General features: G+C 35.8%; 1 protein-coding gene across 5 annotated transcripts in view; it reads left to right on the forward strand.

Annotated features, from left to right (window-relative positions):
• CNBD1 (cyclic nucleotide binding domain containing 1) overlaps positions 1-24990 on the forward strand; it is a 623001-nt gene that overhangs the window by 539256 nt on the left and 58755 nt on the right. For 3 of the 5 annotated variants that reach the window (XM_055349242.2, XM_055349243.2, XM_055349245.2), the window contains one exon: positions 18124-18191. In XM_055349242.2, coding sequence (XP_055205217.2) covers positions 18124-18191 — 68 coding nt within the window. Of the gene's footprint in view, positions 1-15769; positions 15939-18123; positions 18192-23822; positions 24780-24990 lie in introns of those variants that run through there. The other 2 variants (XR_008668004.2, XM_055349244.2) reach the window with 2 other exon arrangements.

The raw sequence follows: 24990 nt of genomic DNA on the forward strand, positions 1-24990 counted from the left end.
ATATATATATATATATATATATATATATATATATATTTCATTCACACATATTTTTAAAAACTCATTCTACATTATCCTCCAAACATTGTATTATTGCCAAAAGTTGTTGATTCATATCCAACCAATTAAGCCATTTCTTGGAAATATGTTAAGTACAGTTAATGATGTCACTTATTAAAATTAAATTTATTGAAGTTTTATGTATATCCATTTATTGACAATTTTTTAGTCTTTTCTGGCATAAGACATGTGTTGGGCTTTTTTAGATTTTTTTTTTGCAACCATTACTATAATAATTGTATTACACCCATTGATGTTTTCTAAATTTTCACCACCAAGTTATGTACTGAAAGGGTTCATGTAAGTTCATTGTATTTTTTCATTAAGACAACAATAATATTGATATGATAAATGCCATCTTAGTGACATTCTGATATCATTTTTCAGTAATAATATAATGAGCGACCATGAAGGGAATAGAAACCTAAACAATATTATTGTTTAAACAGTAAGCAATTTGTTTAAAAAAGTTTTGCTTGTATGGGAGAAGTGTTTGACATAGCTTTTTTTGTTTTTCTTATTACTACAACTGAATGAAATTTTCTAGGGATTACCTTGACATTCGTTAGTGCTTTTGGGGCACAAATACCCTTTTTTGATAATCAGGAATTACTTAGTATCTCAGATTTATAATGCCAAAGTGTTTAGAAAAAAATTAAGGAACCTGAGTTTTTTTCATTTTTCACTTCAAATTAAGATGCTGTTCTCCTTCATTTTGTCTGCTTAAGGCAAACTTGGAAAATGCTAATCATTTATGTATGTAATCTCCATCATCATCTAACATCCAAATCCTTGATATATCATGTGTTTTGGTATGTGTTTTCCTTCTAAATGTTAAAACTAAGATGAAATGACATCTGTACTCAAAGCAAAATATAAAATTAACAAAAACAGAACGGTAATACTAAGTCAATATATCACTTCTGGTTACTCGATATGGCTAGGATTTGCTTCTCAAATGTCAGAATAAAAGAAATGTGCCTATCATGTGCAAGTGATTTTATTAAAACATGCCTATGTGTTCATGCTTTTGAAAGACACTCACCCACATGGTCCCTGTTCAAATAATTATTTCCCGAATGCACATGAGGCTAAACTTCACCAAGAAAAATCACCAAGAGAAATAGGAACTTCACTATGCTAATAGACACTATGTTTTCACATTTGTGTTTCTTGTGTTAAGCAAAAAGTGGCTGAGACAGGTGTCTCAATTGATAGATGTTTATTTAGCTAAAGTTTGAGGACTCATCCAGGAAAAACATAGTCACAGGAGCCTCTGTGACATGTACTTTTCTGAAGAAGATTTGAGGAACTTCAGTATTTAAAGGGGAAACATCAAGAAGAGAAGAAAAGAGGGAGGGAGTTTAGGCAGTGATGCAAATGATTACATTCTTGTGAGGCTCTTATATAAGATAAGGTAAACATGCGAAAAGAAGGAATAGAGAAAAAGTCAGTTATGAATTTGTCTCAGGGTAGGTGGAGGGATGATTTCTGGTCCTGTCCTTGTCCTGTTCCTGTGAAGATAAGCTAGTAATTGATATCTTCAGGGTGAGATACAACAGAACTCGGGTTTAGGTCTAGAATATAGGGGGGTATGTATTCTAGAAGATTTAGGGGCTCACAAGGGGCTCTCAATTGTTCCTAGTGAACGATTTGTGAGAGAGACCATGTGAGGAGATATGCGGCCTTATATCCTTGTGGGAACCTGGCTTATGGATGAGGCTATGACACAGGGTTGTGAAATTACAGCTATCTGGGAAGAAAAGGAAGGCAGTATTGTGTGACTCATTTTCCAAGCTTAACTTTCCCTTTTGCATAGTGAGTTTTGGGGTCCCAAGATTCTATTTTTTTCACACTTACTACTTTAAATTTCCATAGCTGTGTTTTAAAATGATTCAAGTCTTCATCCACTTAAAATATTGTTTAACTTTTAACACCTAGTGTCATTTTGCTTGAGGTATTTACCTAGGTAGATTTAATACTATGACTCAATTAAATCCCTTGAATTTTAATTGGTGAGCCTAAAGAGCTTAGCCACTGAAGGCAAAAATGCTTAAGATAGCATTATATTTGCCAAGTGTTCCAAATTCTTCTTTTTTGTTTGTTTGGTTTTATTTATTGCTATTCTATCTTAAGGCATCTACAGTGTACACACTTAGAACCTACTCATCTGACAAAGGGCTAATATCCAGAATCTACAATGAACTCAAACAAATTTACAAGAAAAAAACAAGCAACCCCATCAAAAAGTGGGTGAAGGATATGAACAGACACTTCTCAAAAGAAGACATTTATGCAGCCAAAAAACACATGAAAAAATGCTCATCATCACTGGCCATCAGAGAAATGCAAATCAAAACCACAATGAGATACCATCTCACACCAGTTAGAATGACGATCATTAAAAAGTCAGGAAACAACAGGTGCTGGACAGGATGTGGAGAAATAGGAACACTTTTACACTGTTGGTGGGACTGTAAACTAGTTCAACCATTGTGGAAGTGAGTGTGGCGATTCTTCAGGGATCTAGAGCTAGAAATACCATTTGACCCAGCCATCCCATTACTGGGTATATACCCAAAGGATTATAAATCATGATACTATAAAGACACATGCACACATATGTTTATTGTGGCACTATTCACAATGGCAAAGACTTGGAACCAACCCAAATGTCCAACAATGATAGACTGGATTAAGAAAATGTGGCACATATACACCATGGAATACTATGCAGCCATAAAAAATGATGAGTTCATGTCCTTTGTAGGGACATGGATGAAACTGGAAACCATCATTCTCAGCAAACTATGGCAAGGACAAAAAACCAAACACCACGTGTTCTCACTCATAGGTGGGAATTGAACAATGAGAACCCATGGACACAGGAAGGGGAACATCACACTCCGGGGACTGTTGTGGGGTGGGGAGAGTGGGGAGGGATAGCATTAGGAGATATACCTAATGCTAAATGACAAGTTAATGGGTGCAGCACACCAACATGGCACATGTATACATATGTAACAAACCTGCACATTGCGCACATGTACCCTAAAACTTAAAGTGTAATAGTAAATAAAAAAAGAAATTAATATGTACTGGATGTATGTGGGTGGAAGGTTAAGAAAGTAGGGGTTGGTTGGCATATGCTAATACTACAACTTATATCATGTAACATATAACAATAATATATCTTCTTGTACTATTACCACAACTGTTAATTAAACATTACTGGTTATCCTTGTTATGTATTTTTCTTTATAACTTTTAGTTTGTTTCAAAATTACTGGTGTGACTTGAAAACTAAAGTAAAAAACCCGTTATTTAAAAACGATTTTTTTACAATTTAGTATACATTATTTTTTATCCTATTTTGCAAGCTGCTTGAGGTATGTTGTTTGAATGGAGAATCCATCTTATGATAAACACAGAGCTTCACAGGCAGGATTTCCTTAAATGACTTATAGGTCTGACCTGGAACTGTTATTCCCCTCAGCCCTGAGAGAAATGGGTGGCTGGATGCTGCAGATATGTTTCTTCTGGCAGCAAGATAGCCAAAATGAAGGGGGAACTGCTCAGTGCCATTTCTGCAGATGGCAAGAAATGTGAGCAGTAGCTGGAACTCATTGCTGTATCACAAGGATCTGAGTGTATCCCCAAAGGTGCTTTACCACATGTACATTGATTTCCGCATTCTGCACCTGCTTTAATGTATGTGGCATTAGTTTTCCCTGTAGTCGTTGTTCTCTCCAGGAGTACTAAAGGAACTCTGAGAGCATATCAATTACTGGTACTCATACTCAGACTGTCTAATTCAGTAAGTCTAGGTTGAGTTCCAAGAATTTGTATTATTAACAGAGTCCTAAGGTACTGCTGCTGCTGGTCTGAGCACTTTAGAACCACTGCCTCACAGAATGTTTTGGGGTCATAGGTTATTTCTGAAGATTGTCATATATTGATTGCTCTGTGTTACGCTCCTGAAATTTTATCTACTGGTGAAATTTCAAGTGTCCCTATCAAAGGAGCACTCTCAGAACATAGATAGGCATCCTTGCAATTCTTTGAGCCTCATCATGACACTACAGTATTGTTTACTCTTCTCGGTGTTGAACAAGGCATGTTGAATGACTAGTTGTTGCAATTCCTGAAACTTGTCCTGGAACTCTAACTACACACTGGTTAAGCTTTCTTCTTCTCTTTCTATTTACTTATTTTCAAGACAGCATTAATGAGCATTCTAGATTCCTGTCCAAACTTCAAGAAATGAGAATTGTTTCCTTTCATAAAGGACTATGTTATTTAGATAAACCTCCTGCTTAAAAAGCTGTAAAAAGCTATATAAATTATCAAAAGGGAATAATAAAAAGATGCAAGATAAGACAAATAGGGAAAATAGAAGTATATTACCTAAAGTGGAAAAATTAAAACCAAATAAGAATCAAAACAAATTTCAACTATATACTGCTTATAAGAAACAAATGACATAAAAATATTGGAAATAAAAAAGTTTTTTAAAAAATCATATGGACATTAACAAAAAAAATTACCTCCACACACACAAAAATAGATTTCAAGGGGGAAAAAAGCTTTACTATAAATAACTAGGAACACTTTCTCAATATAACAATGTTCTCAGAATTATATAACAATTATATAACAATTTCATATTTGTATATTTTTAACAATATATCTTCAAACCAGATAAAGCAAAATTTGACAAAAACACACAAAAAATCCACAATTCTAATCAGGAATGTAATAAACCTCTTGCAATATATAATAGAATAAGAAGATAAAAATAAGTAGAAAGCTACCATCAGCAAAAATGACAAAATAAGAACCTTCAAACATTCTATTTTCTATGAAAGTGTGATAAGAATCAATGTTTTCAGTTATTTGCAAATTAACCAAGGCTTGCAGGAATCTGGAGAGCATTTATTCAAGAAAAGTGGATGAATGTGAGTGAGACCAATGAACTTTGTGGCGTTTTAGCTTGTCCTATAGCCACATTCCCTATCCAGCTCTGGGGAAGCCTTGAAAAACAACGGCTCCAATCATGGAGGAAACTGGAAGTGTGACAGTCACTGGAAAGACCAGAACAGGGTTGGAGACCCTTCAATGCCTCATTCCCAGACAAGCATCCTTCTCTTACATGTGTGGTCATTCTCTGGAAGATTCAACTTGGAAGTTTGTTGTTGTTATATGACTCAGTCCACCCAGTACAAAGCCTTTTTCCCAGGGGTGTTTGTTGAAAACAGTAAGAGGCAGTTGTTTACACTGGGCGCTCCTGAAGGCTGTGGATAAAAATTGAGGCAGATAATAGGTAACATTTTCCAATGCATTCTATGAGTATTACCAAAAACAGATGAAGATGTCACAAGATAAGAAAACTACAGATCAACATTTTATAAATATGGATGTAAAAATTCTCAGCAAACTTAATTCTGCACCATGTAAAAAGGATTATAAACCATGTCCAAATAGAATTTATCCCAGAAATGCAGTCTGTATCTGAGGTTCAATATAATCCATGAATGTAATATCAAGTATTATTTCATTGTAATATGAATCATTGTAATACACTATACTGATGGGATAAAGAACAAAACCCACTGTATTAGTCTGTTCTCATGCCTTTAAGAAAGACATACCCAAGACATAATTTATAAAGAAAAAGAGTTTAATGGACTCACAGTTCCACATGGCTGGGGAGGCCTCATAATCAAGTTGGAAGGTGAAGGAAAAGCAAAGGCACATCTTACATAGATGCAGGCAAGAGTGAATGTGGAGGGGAACTGCCCTTCATAAAACCATCAGATCTCATGAGGCCTATTCACTATCACAAGAACAGCACGGGAAAAGCCAGCCTCTACTGGGTCCCTCTCATGACATGTAGGGATTATGGGAGCTACAATTCAAGATGAGATTTGGGTGGGAACACAGCAAAACCATATTACCCACATGATCTCTTTGATGATAAAAAGTACTGACAGAACTGGAAATAAAAGGGAATTTCCTCAACCTGGTAAAAATCACCTCCTGGGAAATTCGGCAAGTAAATGGAAGAAAAGATATCCAGATTGGAATAGAATTAACATTACCTCTCACCTCTCTTTGCTGATGACATAATTGTGTATATAGAAAAATCCTAAACAATTTACATACACACAAAGCCAATTAATTAGTTTGGCAATATTGCAATATACATGATCAATATACAAAAATCAATTGTATGTCTATACACTAGCCAAGAACAGTCTAAAAATGAAATTAATAAAATTAATTTCATTTATGATAGTATCATTATACTTAGTAATTTGTATTTAAATCATACTGTATACTTAGTATCAATATTAGTATCAATATATGATAGTAACAATATACTTAGAAATATATTAAAAATAGATGGTTAACTTGGATATGTAAAGCTACAGAATATTATTGAAATAAATTAGAGAAAACATAAATAAATAGAAAGACATTGTATGTTTATGAATTGGAAGATTTACTATTGTTAAGATGGCAAAATTCTCTTAATTGATGTACAGATTTGCCATAATTCCTATTAAAATTCCTGCTCTCCGTTTTTGCAGAAATTGATTAACTGATCTTAAAATCAATATGAAAATACTAAGGACCCAGAACAGTCAACCATCTTGAAAAAGAATATGACACAAAGAGCACGCACTCTTTCAGGGTATGAGTCTGCATTAGTCATACTTGTGTGGTGCTGGTATAAGGATAGACATATGGACTAATAGAATAATATAAGAGTCCAGAAATAAACCCACACATTTATGGTCAGTTGATTTTCAACAAGAACACCAAGACAATTTCAACAAATGGTGCTGAGACAACTGAATATTCGCATGCAAAATATGAATTTGGACCCCAATCTTATACCATGTAAAAAATTAAATAAAATGCATCAAAACCCTAAATTTAACAAGTCGAAAAATTCTTAGAAGGAAGCATAGATGTAAATGTTTATAACCTTGCACTAGGCAATGGTTTCCAGGATATAACACTTAAAGCACAAACAACCAAAGAAAAACTAGATAAACTGGACTTTATACAAGTTAAAAACTTTTACATTTCAAAGGACACTATCAAGAAAGTGAAAAGATGACCTACAAAATAGGAAAAAGTATTCACAAATCACATATATGATTAGGATCTAGTTTCTAGAATATATTCAAAACTATTATACTTCAACAATAACACAAAAATACCTTATTTAAAAATAGACGAATGACTTAAATACAAATTTCTTTGAAGTGGGAGAAAAACAAGTCATAAAACATTGTGATACCACTTTACATCCAATAGGATATCAAAATATAAAATATAGACAGGAATAAAAGTTGTGCATATGTGAAGAAATTGAAACCCTTATACATAGCTGATGAAAATGTAAAATGATGCAGCTGTTTTGGAAAATACTTTGGCAGTCCTCAAAAAGCAAACCATTGACTTTTTATATGACCCAGCAATTCCACTTCTATGTATACACTAAAGAGAATTGAAAACATATGTCTGCACAAAAACTTTTACATGAATGTTCATAGCAGCATTATTCATAACAGTGCCAAACTGTAAACAACCTAAATGTTCACCAACTGATGAAGAAAATATGGCATGTCCATATTATATGTATATATATAATTATTCATTCATAAAAATTAATGAAGTACTGATTTATGCTACAAACAATAGATGAATCTTAAAATAACAAAGTCATTCACAAAAAGCTACATATTGTACGACTGCATTTGTGTAACATGTCTAAAATAGGCAAATCGTAGACACAGAAAGATTAGTGTTTGCTAGGATCTAAAAAGAAGTAGGGATGGAAAGTGAGTGATAATAGGTACAGTATTTATCTTCAGTATGAAAATGGTCTGGAATTAGGTATGGTTCCACAGTTGTCTGAATACACTGAAAACCACTAAACTGTACTGTTTAAAGGGGTGAATTTTATTGTGTGTATATCTTAATAAAAAACAATAAGAATGCATAAGATTTGGACAAAATGTTGTTACATATTTATAGAAATTGATCCTATGCCATAAAACTCATTTCAAAAAATTTCAAAGGATATAGTCATTCAGAATGTGTTGTATAGCCCAACAGTGGAGATCATCAGCAAAATCACAAGATAGCTCTGAAAAGAGTAATGAAATTGATACTGTAATCCCAGGAAGTCTTCACAATGTGAAATAGAGTATGTGACAAAGTTTGTCTATTGAATACACTGAATATGTCGTTTAAAATATTCCCACAAATGCCAATTCACTTTAAAGTATGAATTCCTGTGAATTCTATGAAAAATTTAAGGAAAACATGTCAATCCCACACAAACCCTTCTAAAGGACAAGAGAGAAAATGGTCCTAGAATTATTTAATTTGCCCATGGTAAACTTTATATTGAAACCTGATAAGGACTTTACAAAATAAGAAATTACAGGCCAACCTCATTAATAAAAATATATATTATATATATATTTATTATATGTAATATAGCAATATGTAAGTATATTGAATCCAGAAATATATAGAAAGCACTATACATCATGACCAAGTTTGATTTATTACAAAATGTAAGATTCATTTATCAATAACAAAGTGTTAATATATCTTACCACATTTACAGAATAAAAGATAGACATCATTTGATCATCACTTTTCAGACTCTTAGTTTTAATTTTTTTTGCTCAATGAACCCAGATACAGTGTTATTTCTATCACTATCATTGAGGTTTCACAGCTTTGTGTAAGCACTATAATGAAAATATGTCAACTCTTGAGGGCATTCTTCTTTAGGAAAACCTGATAACAGCAGGACCTTTTAAATTACATCCTGTAGATCGATTTGACATTACTTTTTCAGCTGTCCTCCTGAGGTCTCTCAGAAGGTACAAAGAAAAGGAAACAATCATTCTTTTATGGCTATCATAATTACTGAAATGGAATCACATGGTATTTCTGCACCCTGTTTGCAAAAGCATGCCTCTTTGTTTGTTGAAATGTTGTGAGAAAAAAAGAGAAAAGTTTCATTACATGTCAAAGTTTGCTGATATTCGGAGATGACATCTTCCCACTTTGGATTCCTGTCACTTACTTGAGGTAGAGAGAGACAACCCCATTTCAAATAAAATCTACCTACTTAATGACCACTCTCTTTCATGCTGCTATTATGCTTTTGCTATTTAAATATAATGTAATAATAATGCTTTAGGCACAACTGATTCCTAATTTTGTTTTACCTACATGTTACTTTCCCTGATATAAATTGTTTGCTTGATTTTCTTCTTTTTTTTTTTGACGGTCGTTGGTATATTTATTTGAAAATTAACCTCATTAATTCATGGTCATATATCTTAACAATACAATAGAATTATAAGGCCATGTCTTATGATCCTTTTGTATCTCCCTCATAACATGTTAACTGATCACGGAGTAAGCTTTCAATAAATATTGAATTAAACTGATGACTGTTATAGAGACCTAGGCAACACACAGGTTGGGCAAGATAAAATCAAGAATCAAAATTCTGGATAACAAAATCGGTGCAGATAGCACCTGAAAATGCTTCATAATTTTAAATATTTGGTTCTCAATAGTAGATATATATTTTTTCAATATAGTTTGGGTTGTATTGATTCGAACAGTGTACTGGGAGCTGAGAACCAAATTTTACCTTATCTCTGCCTCTAAAATTAGGCAAGTTACATAATTCACTTTGTATCTCATTTTCCTTTTCTTTTATTTTTATTTTTATTTTTTATTTATTTTTTTTAATTATTATACTTTAAGATTTAGGGTACATGTGCACATTGTGCAGGTTAGTTACATACGTATACATGTGCCATGCTGGTGTGCTGCACCCACTAACCCCTCATCTAGCATTAGGTATATCTCCTAATGCTATCCCTCCCCCCTCCCCCCACCCTACAACAGTCCCCAGAGTGTGATGTTCCCCTTCCTGTGTCCATGTGATCTCATTCTTCAATTCCCACCTATGAGTGAGAATATGCAGTGTTTGGTTTTTTGTTCCTGCGATAGTTTACTGAGAATGATTATTTCCAATTTCATCCATGTCCCTACAAAGGACATGAACTCATCATTTTTTTATGGCTGCATAGTATTCCATGGTGTATATGTGCCACATTTTCTTAATCCAGTCTATCACGGTTGGACATTTGGGTTGGTTCCAAGTCTTTGCTATTGTGAATAATGCCGCAATAAACATACGTGTGCATGTGTCTCTATAGCAGCATGACTTATAGTCCTTTGGGTATATACCCAGTAATGGGATGGCTGGGTCAAATGGTATTTCCAGTTCTAGATCCCTGAGGAATCGCCACACTGACTTCCACAATGGTTGAACTAGTTTACAGTCCCACCAACAGTGTAAAAGTGTTCCTATTTCTCCACATCCTGTCCAGCACCTGTTGTTTCCTGACTTTTTAATGATTGCCATTCTAACTGGTGTGAGATGGTATCTCATTGTGGTTTTGATTTGCATTTCTCTGATGGCCAGTGATGGTGAGCATTTTTTCATGTGTTTCTTGGCTGCATAAATGTCTTCTTTTGATAAGTGTCTGTTCATGTCCTTCACCCACTTTTTGATGGGGTTGTTTGTTTTTTTTCTTGTAAATTTGTTTGAGTTCATTGTAGATTCTGGATATTAGCCCTTTGTCAGATGAGTAGGTTGCGAACATTTTCTCCCATTTTGTAGGTTGCCTGTTCACTCTGATGGTAGTTTCTTTTGCTGTGCAGAAGCTCTTTAGTTGAATTAGATCCCATTTGTCAATTTTGTCTTTTGTTGCCATTGCTTTTGGTGTTTTAGACATGAAGTCCTTACCCATGCCTATGTCCTGAATGGTAATGCCGAGGTTTTCTTCTAGGGTTTTTATGGTTTTAGGTCTAACATTTAAGTCTTTAATCCATCTTGAATTGATTTTTGTATAAGGTGTAAGGAAGGGATCCAGTTTCAGCTTTCTACATATTGCTAGCCAGTTTTCCCTGCATCATTTATTAAACAGGGAATCCTTTCCCCATTGCTTGTTTTTCTCAGGTTTGTCAAAGATCAGATAGTTGCAGATATGCGGCGTTATTTCTGAGGGCTCTGTTCTGTTCCATTGATCTATATCTCTGTTTTGGTACCAGTACCATGCTGTTTTGGTTACTGTAGCCTTGTAGTATAGTTTGAAGTCAGGTAGTGTGATGCCTCCAGCTTTGTTCTTTTGGCTTAGGACTGACTTGGTGATGCGGGCTCTTTTTTGGTTCCATATGAACTTTAAAGTAGTTTTTTCCAATTCTGTGAAGAAAGGCATTGGTAGCTTGATGGGGATGGCATTGAATCTGTAAATTACCTTGGGCAGTATGGCCATTTTCACGATATTGATTCTTCCTACCCATGAGCATGGAATGTTCTTCCATTTGTTTGTATCCTCTTTTATTTCCTTGAGCAGTGGTTTGTTGTTCTCCTTGAAGAGGTCCTTCACATCCCTTGTAAGTTGGATTCCTAGGTATTTTATTCTCTTTGAAGCAATTGTGAATGGGAGTTCACTCATGATTTGGCTCTCTGTTTGTCTGTTGTTGGTGTATAGGAATGCTTGTGATTTTTGCACATTGATTTTGTATCCTGAGACTTTGCTGAAGTTGCTTATCAGCTTAAGGAGATTTTGGGGTGAGACAATGGGGTTTTCTAGATATACAATCATGTCATCTGCAAACAGGGACAATTTGACTTCCTCTTTTCCTAATTGAATACCCTTTATTTCCTTCTCCTGCCTGATTGCCCTGGCCAGAACTTCCAACACTATGTTGAATAGGAGTGGTGAGAGAGGGCATCCCTGTCTTGTGCCAGTTTTCAAAGGGAATGCTTCCAGTTTTTGCCCATTCGGGATGATATTGGCTGTGGGTTTGTCATAGATAGCCCTTATTATTTTGAAATATGTCCCATCAATACTTAATTTATTGAGAGTTTTTAGCATGAAGGGTTGTTGAATTTTGTCAAAGGCCTTTTCTGCATCTATTGAGATAATCATGTGGTTTTTGTCTTTAGCTCTGTTTATATGCTGGATTACATTTATTGATTTGCGTAAGTTGAACCAGCCTTGCATCCCAGGGATGAAGCCCACTTGATCATGGTGGATAAGCTTTTTGATGTGCTGCTGGATTCGGTTTGCCAGTATTTTATTGAGGATTTTTGCATCAATGTTCATCAAGGATATAGGTCTAAAATTCTCTTTTTTAGTTGTGTCTCTGCCCGGCTTTGGTATCAGAATGATGCTGGCCTCATAAAATGAGTTAGGGAGGATTCCCTCTTTTTCTATTGATTGGAATAATTTCAGAAGGAATGGTACCAGTTCTTCCTTGTACCTCTAGTAGAATTCGGCTGTGAATCCATCTGATCCTGGACTCTTTTTGGTTGGTAAGCTATTGATTATTGCCACAATTTCAGAGCCTGTTATTGGTCTATTCAGAGATTCAACTTCTTCCTGGTTTAGTCTTGGGAGAGTGTATGTGTCAAGGAATTTATCCATTTCTTCTAGATTTTCTAGTTTATTTGTGTAGAGGTGTTTGTAGTATTCTCTGATGGTAGTTGTTATTTCTTTGTGATCGGTGGTGATATCCCCTTTATCATTTTTTATTGCATCTATTTGATTCTTCTCTCTTTTTTCCTTTATTAGTCTTGCTAGCGGTCTATCAATTTTGTTGATCCTTTCAAAAAAGCAGCTCTTGGATTCATTAATTTTTTGAAGGGTTTTTTGTGTCTCTATTTCCTTCAGTTCTGCTCTGATTTTAGTTATTTCTTGCCTTCTGCTAGCTTTAGAATGTGTTTGCTCATGCTTTTCTGGTTCTTTTAATTGTGATGTTAGGGTGTCAATATTGGATCTTTCCTGCTTTCTCTTGTGGGCATTTAGTGCTATAAGTTTCCCTCTACACACGGCTTTGAATGCGTCCCAGACATTCTGGTATGTTGTGTCTTTGTTCTCGTTGGTTTCAAAGAACATCTTTATTTCTGCCTTCATTTCGTTATGTACCCAGTAGTCATTCAGGAGCAGGTTGTTCAGTTTCCATGTAGTTGAGCGGTTTTGAGTGAGATTCTTAATCCTGAGTTCTAGTTTGATTGCACTGTGGTCTGAGAGATAGTTTGTTATAATCTCTGTTCTTTTACATTTGCTGAGGAGAGCTTTACTTCCAAGTATGTGGTCAGTTTTGGAATAGGTGTGGTGTGGTGCTGAAAAAAAATGTATATTCTGTTGATTTGGGGTGGAGAGTTCTGTAGATGTCTATTAGGTCCACTTGGTGCAGAGCTTAGTTCAATTCCTTGATATCCTTGTTGACTTTCTGTCTCGTTGATCTGTCTAATGTTGACAGTGGGGTGTTAAAGTCTCCCATTATTAATGTGTGGGAGTCTAAGTCTCTTTGTAGGTCACTCAGGATTTGCTTTATGAATCCGGATGCTCCTGTATTGGGTGCATATATAATTAGGATAGTTAGCTCTTCTTGTTGAATTGATCCCTTTACCATTATGTAATGGCCTTCTTTGTCTCTTTTGATCTTTTTTGGTTTAAAGTCTGTTTTATCAGAGACTAGGATTGCAACCCCTGCCGTTTTTTGTTTTCCATTGGCTTGGTAGATCTTCCTCCATCCTTTTATTTTGAGCATGTGTGTGTCTCTGCACGTGAGATGGGTTTCCTGAATACAGCACACTGATGGGTCTTGACTCTTTATCCAATTTGCCAGTCTGTGTCTTTTAATTGGAGCATTTAGTCTATTTACATTTAAAGTTAATAGTGTTATGTGTGAATTTGATCCTGTCATTATGATGTTAGCTGGTTATTTTGCTCTTTAGTTGATGCAGTTTCTTCCTAGTCTCGATGGTCTTTACATTTTGGTATGATTTTGCAGCGGCTGGTACCGGTTGTTCCTTTCCATGTTTAGTGCTTCCTTCAGGAGCTCTTTTAGGGCAGGCCTGATGGTGACAAAATCTCTCAGTATTTGCTTGTCTGTAAAGTATTTTATGTCTCCTTCACTTATGAAGCTGAGTTTGGCTGGATATGAAATTCTGGGTTGAAAATTCTTTTCTTTAAGAATGTTGAATATTGGCTCCCACTCTCTTCTGGCTTGTAGGGTTTCTGCCAAGAGATCCGCTGTTAGTCTGATGGGCTTCCCTTTGAGGGTAACCCGACATTTCTCTCTGGCTGCCCTTAATATTTTTTCCTTCATTTCAACTTTGGTGAATCTGACAATTATGTGTCTTGGAGTTGCTCTTCTCGAGGAGTATCTTTGTGGCGTTCTCTGTATTTCCTGAATCTGAACGTTGGCCTGCCTTGCTAGATTGGGGAAATTCTCCTGGATAATATCCTGCAGAGTGTTTTCCAACTTGGTTCCATTCTCCCCATCACTTTCAGGTACACCAATCAGACGTAGATTTGGTCTTTTCACATAGTCCCATATTTCTTGGAGGCTTTGCTCGTTTCTTTTGATTCTTTTTTCTCTAAACTTTCCTTCTTGCTTCATTTCATTCATTTCATCTTCCATTGTTGATACCCTTTCTTCCAGTTGATCGCATGGGCTCCTGAGGCTTCTGCATTCTTCACATAGTTCTCAAGCCTTGGTTTTCAGCTCCATCAGCTCCTTTAAGCACTTCTCTGTATTGGTTATTCTAGTTATACAATCTTCTAAATTTTTTTCAAAGTTTTCAACTTCTTTGCCTTTGGTTTGAATGTCCTCCCGTAGCTCAGAGTAATTTGATTGTCTGAAGCCTTCTTCTCTCAGCTCATCAGTAATTCTCCGTCCAGCTTTGTTCTGTTGCTGGTGAGGAACTGCCTTCCTTTGGAGGAGGAGAGGCGCTATGATTTTTGGAGTTTCCAGTTTTTCTGTTCTGTTTTTTTCCCCATCTTTGTGGTTTTATCTACTTTTGTTCTTTGATGATGGTGATGTACAGATGGGTTTTTGGTGTGGATATCCTTTCTGTTTGTTAGTTTTCCTTCTAACAGACAGGACCCTCAGCTGCAAGTCTGTTGAAGTACCCTGCCGTGTGAGGTGTCAGTGTGCCCCTGCTGGAGGGTGCCTCCCAGTTAGGCTGATCGGGGGTCAGGGGTCAGGGACCCACTTGAGGAGGCAGTCTGCCCGTTCTCAGATCTCCAGCTGCGTGCTGGGAGAGCCACTGCTCTCTTCAAAGCTGTCAGACAGGGACATTTAAGTCTGCAGAGGTTACAGCTGTCTTTTTGTTTGTCTGTGCCCTGCCCCCAGAGGTGGAGCCTACAGAGGCAGGCAGGCCTCCTTGAGCTGTGGTGGGCTCCACTGAATTCGAGCTTCCCGGCTGCTTTGTTTACCTAATCAAGCGTGGGCAATGGTGGGCGCCCCTCCCCCAGCCTCGCTGCCGCCTTGCAGTTTGATCTCAGACTGCTGTGCTAGCAATCAGGGAGACTCCGTGGGGTAGGACCCTCTGAGCCAGGTGCAGGATATAATCTCGTGGTGCACTGTTTTTTAAGCCCGTCGGAAAAGCGCAGTATTCAGGTGGGAGTGACCGGATTCTCCAGGTGCCCTCCATCACCCCTTTCTTTGATTAGGAAAGGGAACTCCCTGAGCCCTTGTGCTTCCCGAGTGAGGCAATGCCTCGCCCTGGTTCAGCTCGCGCACGGTGCATGCACCCACTGACCTGCGCCCACTGTCTGGCACTCCCTAGTGAGATGAACCCGGTACCTCAGATGGAAATGCAGAAATCGCCCGTCTTCTGAGTCGCTGAGGCTGGGAGCTGTAGACCGGAGCTGTTCCTATTCGACCATCTTGGCTCTTCCCTGTTTGCTTGATTTTCTAAATTATTAAATGCAACATCATGATTGGAGTAATGTAAGGTTGGTATAAAAACTTGAATAATAATGCTAACATTTATTATGACAAAATGATGTTCCTACAATTTCACAGCCATGAAATTGAGAGAAATTCTGCACAATTCTGTGTTGTGCTTTACGTCAATTAAAAACAATACCAGAAACTGATAATGAGGTAATTATCTACTTTTACTTTTTTATCAAGCTACACAGAACTTAGCTAAAATCCTAGCAATGCCAATTGCTTAATTTTCCTGAGACATCAATTTCTCATTTGTAAGATTGTGGCGAGGCTATCTATCTGGTAGCAATTTCTGTGAGGACTGCATGAAATAACGGCAATTGCAGATTCTGTGAGGTGGCACCTAGCACTTAGTATGCATAATCAAATTTGAGTTTCCTTGGCTCACTTCTTGTACCAAAAAATTTCATTTGTGTATCCCATTGACAGACCCAAAAGGTACAGTTCCTTAATTGATTTAATTTGACCAGGGATATACCCTGAATTGATTTAATTTGACCAGGGATATACCCTGAATCTAATATAAACAAATTTATAGGTGTGGATAAACCAATCATCCTTTCTCAATAAATAATATAAACTTTGTCAAATAATGGAGCCAACTGTTAGCTTCTTGAATAAAATCATGTAAACTTGGGCTTGGGGCTCCCATGTTTATTAGGTGTTATACAAGATGAGATTATGGAAGCATTGAACAGATAATGGAAGGGAAAACAAAGTCAGCAGCATGACAAGGACCTCGCAGTTCCCCCTGTAAAGAGCTAGCATCCTTCATTCCTGATATATGTGGTTTCAGACTCAATTCCCATTAGGCCATACCCTAAGAGTCTGCTACATTATCTTGTATGTCCTTTGGAACATACATCTTTTGTATGTTAGTTGGCTTGAATGTGTTCTACTCATTACAATCAAATGAGTTTGGGGTATAAAATTGTTCCACTGCTTTTAAAATTCTGTCATTTAGAGCAGCATGTATTAGTTTTCAAAATATTAAGTTACACCATGGCTTTTTATGAATATTGATTTTTCAGTAGGCTGTATAAGATTGGCTAATAGGTTTACCGATATGTAGTCTGGCTTAAAACTGACATATTTACCTTAAAAGTATTAGCGCTTTCATCTATGTCTTGAATATTGAAGAAAAAATTTAATATGGAGATTACATAAGCCTAGGGAATAAAAATGATCAAAACAGTTTGCCCAACTATCTGAATGAGTTGTGCACAAAATACTATGGTCCTAAATTGAATTACTTGTTAATATTTATGTTTATATAAATTATTTAAAATGCTTTCATCACAAGTAAAAAGTGAAATAGTTAAAGAATGAGGTTATTTTTGATTTCAAGTAAGAATAAACAAACTCTTCATTATGTCAGCAAAAATTTTGGCTCTTTCTGTGTTTTCACTCGTCTGTCTTTAGTGTATTGGCTGTAGTCCTTGCTCTTGTTTTTTCATGCATTCAAGATGCTGCTGCATGCTTTATAATTCAACAAAACCTCGTCCAAAACATAAAGGGCCGTTTGCCATCCTAGGTTGTTTTTGTCTCCTGGATCACAGACCTTCACCAAAGTCCCCCCAGCATACTTCCTCCTAAATCCTTTTGGTTTGGTTTGGGTAGGGTAGCCTGATATACTCTCTTGTCTAAGCAGAATTATGAATGCTTCCTTTTTATTCTCAAACATGCCCATACTTAAATAAGAAATTATCTACCTGCTCTTGGTTTGGGTAACATGCCTATATCTTAGGAGCATAAGATCCTCCCCCCACAAAAAAAAAAAAAAGAAAAAAAAGAAAAAAAAGTCAAAAAAACAAAACCAAAAAACCCAAATATCTAGTGTTTCAGCCTCTGTCATGGAAAGTGAATCTGCCAGCGGATAAATGAATGGCTTTGAGGTAGACAACCACTAATGTCTGCCACATGTTAAGTACTAAACAATTTCCACATTCTGACTATAAAGTTGGACATTGTGTAAATTAGGCTAAATTACTGATGCTAAAATTTTATGGGATGATCTGGTTGTCTGAACTTAGAAGTACTAATGAATCAATTTAATTATTAGGGAAAATTTAATTTTGTCTACTATTTTGAACTATTGATAAAAATAGGATTAGCAACTGCTCTATGTTTTTATTTATGAAATTTTTTTTTATGATATTCTAAGTGTTTTCTTTTGTTTTCATCTAGAATTAGACCCAGTGACCAAGCAACTTATGCTCCAAACAGCTAAACCAACTTTTGGCCATCTGACAGATGTAAGTAAAATGTTCAAGTTATAATAAATATCACTCTTCGTAGTAATTAAACGCAAACATTTATTGTTTTTTAATGGCTAGTAGCCTTCCTATTAAGACAACTGTAATGTTATCTGCTCTAGAAAATAATGACATAAGACATTTGTAAATGTTTATGTAAATAAGACGTTTGTAAATGGTTCGTTAACCATCCACCTACTTATGTGCTTTAATTTTACTCTAAGGTACTATTTTTGGTAAAAGAGATATTTATAACATCCTTCAAAAACTTTCAGTCTGTGTCAACAAAATTACTCTTGTAATAAGCCTTACCTCAAAGAATTTTACATTTTTAAAGAGGAACATAAACATTTAAACAGATATTTCAAAGGCCAGGGGCCACTTTTATTTTTTTAGTTTTAGTAGGTCCATTTTATATGAATAAAATATTGTAGTTTGAACAAATACACCTCATGCCAATCTCTATAAAATTCATATTAGAATACGCCCATAGAATGCATAAAGAACCACTATGCATTAGTTCATGCTAGAATATTTAATAATCTATACAAAAAAGTGACTAAAACTTTGAACAAGTTTTTAATATGATGAATATGAACAGCATTCAAGTTAATAGCTTCCATAGGAGTCTGGAGAAGCCCAGATGGCCTGATGGTATTGCTCCTCATGAAAAGAATGCAAAACCCAAATGGCCTCAGCTCTCACAGGCCACGTATATGGGCGGGTGTCTGTAAAAGGTGGCAGACTGTGATGTGTGATATAAGGATGTTAAAGAAGCCAAAAGGAGAAGGAAATGGATTGGCAGTGTACCCAAATAGGATCTGGGAGGAACAGAAATACCTAAAGGAGTTTTTAAAAGATTAAATTGTTTATAGTGTGGTGCTAAATGTCTCTGTCTCCTAACAAAATCCTTAGTGAAATCCATCTGACTCATTCTGATGTTTTCAGTGTTTCCTTATGGTTGAGTTTGAACACATGCTGAGTCTTCATTTTTGACTAAAGTGTAGTGAGAACAGTAGTTCCCTGAAAGGAGGCAACTTCAGGGTTAAAATTAGAGAGCTCATCTGATATTTATGAATTAGGGTGCAGCTTTCAGTTGTCTTTTGGATTAAATCATCTTGATGGAAGTGCAATGAGTGTTTCCTTGCCATGGTTACCAAATGACACAAATCATGATGGTATTTGGTGTGTGACCTCAAGAAGAGGGACGTTATAAGATGAGCATTTGCTAGTTTGTATCAACAAAAATTGCATGTTCTCTGAATTTAAGTTCTAACTACTGACTCTGCTGGTACAAGTGGAACTTTGCCTGAATCAACTGAGAGGGGCAAGTTTGGAGTTGAGGGAAGATACTTTCTTTGTAGCTAAGCCATCAGACTGGGATAGGAAGCAATACTCCAAAAACGGATGTAGAAAATAGTCTCCTCAATTCCTTAGCTGGGAAAGGAGCTTAAGCCAGGAGTCAGTGGAGCCCTGGCTATCTCAGGTAAATCTTGGATGTTGTCTTCCCCTTAAGATTTTTTTTTCTGGTGGGGAGGAAAGGAGAGGAAAACATGTTTTTTCTATAGGAAATATAGCAGTGATAGATGTTACTCACCAGGATTAGTGGGGATAGGAAATGCTGAATAGGACTAACTGGCTAGAACTGCCACCCTCCTAAGAAACCTGGATTATTCCTTCCAGGGGTCCAGGCATAATGAGGAGTGTGATGTATCAGGAGAGCAGACATTTGAAAGGCAGTGGAAAAAGCAAAATGAAGCAAGGAGAAAATCCTAGGTTGGAAGTGTGTCTAGAGATATGTAGAAGAAAATAGACATTTCTAATTAAATTCTTTTAAGCAGTTTGCAGTGTCAGTTTTGCAGTAAACCTTCTGTCTTCCTTCAAAGTCTTCAATTGCTCACTAATGATTTTGATTTAAATAGATTTATTTTTAAATTCTGAGTAGAAAAATGTGCCAACTCAAATTTTCAGTTTGGTGGAGGCAAGAAGAGATGCCACATATTAAGCCAGCCACATCTGTGTTAAACCATGTAGCACACGAAAAATAAAAGGAAACATACTTTATTCTGGCAATATGTTAGTGATCATTCAAGTATTCAATTTTAATTGCGTATTTGTCACTGTGTTGTTTTGTGACAGTTCTCAGGCTACTTTGCACTTTGCTTTTTTTTCCAGCAGGAGCGTCTGTTTCAGTACTTTGCACAAACTAGCATTATTTTAACTAATTCCAGCAGGGTCAAAATTAAATTAGTAGGTTATATATCTCTATAAAACACCCACCTGCATATGTTATGCACTTGCTTCATACTGATCAGCAATTTTTCCACAGACATAGTGATATGGTTTGGCTGTGTCCCCACCCAAATCTCATCCTCAATTCCCACATGTTGTGGGAGGGATCCAGTGGGAGGTAATTGTTCAATAACCATGGAGGCAGGTCTTTCCCTTGCTGTTCTTGTGATAGTTAATAAGTCTCACAAACTCTGATGGTTTTAAAAAAGGGAGTTTTCCTGCAAAAGCTCTCTTCTCTTGTCTGCTGCCATGTGAGATGTGCCTTTCACCTTCTGCCATGATTGTGAGGCCTCCCCAGCCACGTGGAACTGTGAGTCTAATAAACCTCTTTCTTTTGTATATTGCCCAGTCTTGGGTATGTCTTTATCAGCAGTGCAAAAACAGACTAATATACATGGAATTATTTTGACTCGTTTATTAAATGGGGAGTTTCAGACATAGCTCAGTTTTGCCTGGATAATGATTGGATGATTAAACAAAGTCAAATTTTTATGTATGGTGCCACAAAGAGAACCTTTACCAATAGGACCTCACTCCTGCTCACCTGTTCAAATAATATTTAATTCTCCATGTTTACTTCTAAAAATGTCATTATTTACATTTTACAATTAACCTATAATCAATCTGGAATTGATGATTGTCTATAGAGTGAATTTAAGGTGGAGGTTTTATTATCCATATTTATATTTAGTTTTCCCAGTCCCATGTGTAAAAAAAGACCATTATCTACTCACTAAACTACATTGTCACCATTGTTATAAATTAACTGACCATGTATGTATAAGTTAATGTACAAAATATTTTACAAAATAGATGCATTTGTCTATCCCCACCTCGATGCCACAGTTATTTAATTTGGGGGTTTTTATATCATTTTTGATATATTTAGTGGAGTAAATCTTCATACTTTGTTTTTTCTTACAGCTGTCTTATCAATTCCCCTCTCCTTTGGATTTACATTTAAATTTTGGAGACAAATTGATTTTTCAATATCCACAAAAATAACCTACTGTAATTTTAAGGTTTTATTTTTATCTTTGCTTTTCATTGGTTTTACTTTGGTGAGTTTACATATTATTCTGGTTTTATTCCTACTTATTCTGTTTAGGTGTTACAGCTTTTTTGAATATATGAATTTGTCTTTCATTAGCTTTAGAAAATTTTTGGCCAGAATTTTATCAAATAATTTTCTGCCTCATTCTTTTTGCTCTCCTTTTGGGGCTCCATTTAAACATACATGAGAAATTTTCCCTGTATGTGTTTTCCTCCTACATATTTTTGGATATTTCTTAATCTTTTAATCTCTATTTCAGTTCTCATATTTTAATTGCTCTTCCTTCCAGCTTACTAATTCTATTTTCTGCTGTTTTCAATTTGGGATTCATCTATCTATTGAGTTCTTCATTTCCAATTATATAGATGCCAATTATCAGGTGATATTCTGTATTTTTTATCCTTTTAGTCCAACTTTTCTACTATTTCTTGAATGTATTAATCAAAGTTATTTTAAATTTCTTTTCTACTAACTTTAATATCTGAATCTTTGGTGCATCAAGATATCTAATTGTATTGTTTTTCCTGGTTCTCTGTCACATAGTCTTGCTCTTCTTACACTTGGTAATTTTCAGTTGAACGCTGGATATTTTGTACAAAAATTTTATGGACTTCAGATAATAACTTTGTCATGATAGGATTATTAATGTTTTTTAGGCAATTAGAATGGGGGATTGATCACTTTAAGCAATCGGAGAAAATTGATCCCATGTCACAAGAGTGGCAAGCCTCAGTCTACTTATTCATCCCTGTTACTCTTCAGGGTTTTCAATGAGATTTGAAAATATCACCTGGGCTTCACCACTGTCAAGTCCTAAACTCTAATTTTGTTTCTTTAGGGAAGACTGATGAAATCTCAGCGTTTTTCCAACAGCTTTTGGCTTAGCTTTTGAGCCTGTTGCCCTGCACAGACATCTCGTTGGAACAATTGATCATGTGTTTGAGTCCCCTTAGAGTCTCTAATTTTGTCATTGTAGACAGAAAAGACTACCCAAAGCTCAGCTGGTTTCTCTGTTCTCTAGCAATGTACCTCTGCTGAGGCAAATTCCTTGAGCAGTATCAGCAACAGCCCCCGAAGCAGCAGTCAGTTCCACATTGATAGTTCAACTTCTCTAGATTACCATATCTCTATAACTTCATTAAAGGCATAATTTTTTTCCCCCAGCTCTTCTAATTGTGCTCAGCAAAAGCAATGGTCTATCACTAACTAACCTACTCTATACAGAAGCAGAAATTCTGAATATATTTTGCCGAAAAAGATCAAATGAAGCCTGTTACCTACATTAGTTTCAATATTCTCTTTGGTCCTACCACTCATTATGTATTTCTATCTGAAAGATGTGCCTAATTCAAAGTACATTTTGAAGAAAATGGTTGACATTGTTTTTCCCACAAAATGATCCAAGACTGCCTATTAACCCACCAGTATCTGAAACATTGAAATAGAGTCTGCTCTGCACCCACATGTCTTTCACCACAGGAATAATTTTATGTAAGACAATTAGTTTAACTACCCTGTCTTTTAAACTTGTATGTTCTGATATTTTGCCAGGGGCAAGAAGTGGCAAAACCATTTTCTCTCAACTGATACTTTGTAGAATAAATTATTTCAAGGAAAAGTATTTGGTGCCCTTGATTTGGTAAATAAATGAGGCTCGAGGAAAGCAACAGAAATAACATAGATATAAGAGTAATTGTTGACAGAATGTGAAAAAAATGTTTTAGCTATAGAGAGATTAAAGACCACACTTTAAATTAGGCATGACTCACTCAGTTGAAAAAGGAGCAGAGTGAATACGAAAAAAAGCATTTAAAACATTGTAAGTCAAGTTTAATATAATGGTCTACCAAAATAAAATGAATTTTACTCTAGGCATAGAATAAAACTTATTGGAAGAATAGTCATTTTAAAAGTGTGAAAAGATAGTTGGGACACTTTGTAGCTGGTGAAAAGCCATTCTGTGATTACTCTTGAACTAAATCAGATTTGTAATAGAGCAGAACAATTTGATTTCGTTTTTAAAGATAAATATCAAAAATTTTACCATAGTTATTTAAGAGATATGTAGTAAATGGGAAGGCAGATGGAAAATTAAGAAGTTTCTTCTTATTTGGGCCTTCCCTAGTCCTGAGGTTCATCTGCCAGTGAATATGTTGCTTGCTGAAATTTTCTGAAAAATCTCCATTAAAACATATGTGTTGCATACAAAAAAAGGGATGATTAAATCCTCTCTGAAAAAGTCTGTTTATGATGACTGTTCCAATGTCTCCCATTTCACATGACAGAAGTCAGGAGCACAGCAATATTGAAGAGGGCAACACACAGCTAGGAGAACACATGCGGCCTGGAGACTGTGCTCTTGGCATTCCCTGCTTACTGGAGTTGTTGACATTTAAAGACAGAAAAGAACATGGGATAGCAAAACGGAAGAAGCTTGTAGGCGTAATGTTTCTTCACCCCACAATGCCTGTGGTATGTGTATCTTTTCCAGCTTCTTTTTTGGCACTCGATGGGTGACAAGTTACAGAGCAGACTGAACTTTCAAAATAAAGAAAGGAATTATTTTTGTTTTCTCATATTTTTTCCTATTTAGCTTATTCAAAACAAATGCATGAGTCTCAATATGGAATACATGACAGGCTCCCCTCTGGGGCTTTCTGAGGTTATATTTGTTCTCCCACGACCCTCTGAAGTTTCTAACCCAGGATATTTCAAATGAATGTCAGGCACTTACATTTTATAAAGTTTCATAAGAGATTATGCTAAAACTCCTTTCAAACTTGGGAACATTTTCCTGGCATCAATTCTAAACTTAAAAAAAAATAAACTCTTGTTGTTTAGTCCTGAAATAAAAGCCAAACTAATTTTTAAGACCCTTAGCCAAATCCAGGTTGCCTGTTTAAGTCTGTATACTTTTCTTATCTTAGCCCTTATCTTTCAAAAGATGAGGATCATCCCGTTTTAGTTCCACTAGCTCTTAAATTCGTTGGTTTTGTACTGGATAAGAAAAAATAAAATAGTAATATTAGAAAAAGTCAGGAAGGATAACCCAGAAATAACCGTCACTTATTTTCACTCAGTTAAGAATCAGTGGTTGAGAAGTTTTGAAAACATACTGTTTAGCCCTTTGCTTAGATGTAAAACTTTTAAAACTCTCTTTTAAAAAACCCTTTTAAAATGTACATATTATGGAAAATATACGAAGATAAAGCTGAATATAATAAATGACTAAATTTTTGTTGAAAGTGATATTGTATCTCCTTTTATCGAGGCGTCCATATCAACACGTGAGCACACATGCATGCAGACAGGACAACCTCTAAGACAAAGTGAAAATATGCACACCACAGTGTTTTGCTGCGTGAAGCAATGTTATCTGATAGCTGTATCCATCCATATTAGATTGCTTTGGCTTTTGCTGAATTGTGTTCTGTGTGATAGCACAGCCTAATA

The sequence above is a fragment of the Gorilla gorilla genome, chromosome 7, assembly GCF_029281585.2.
Source record: "Gorilla gorilla gorilla isolate KB3781 chromosome 7, NHGRI_mGorGor1-v2.1_pri, whole genome shotgun sequence".
Lineage (NCBI taxonomy): Eukaryota > Metazoa > Chordata > Mammalia > Primates > Hominidae > Gorilla > Gorilla gorilla.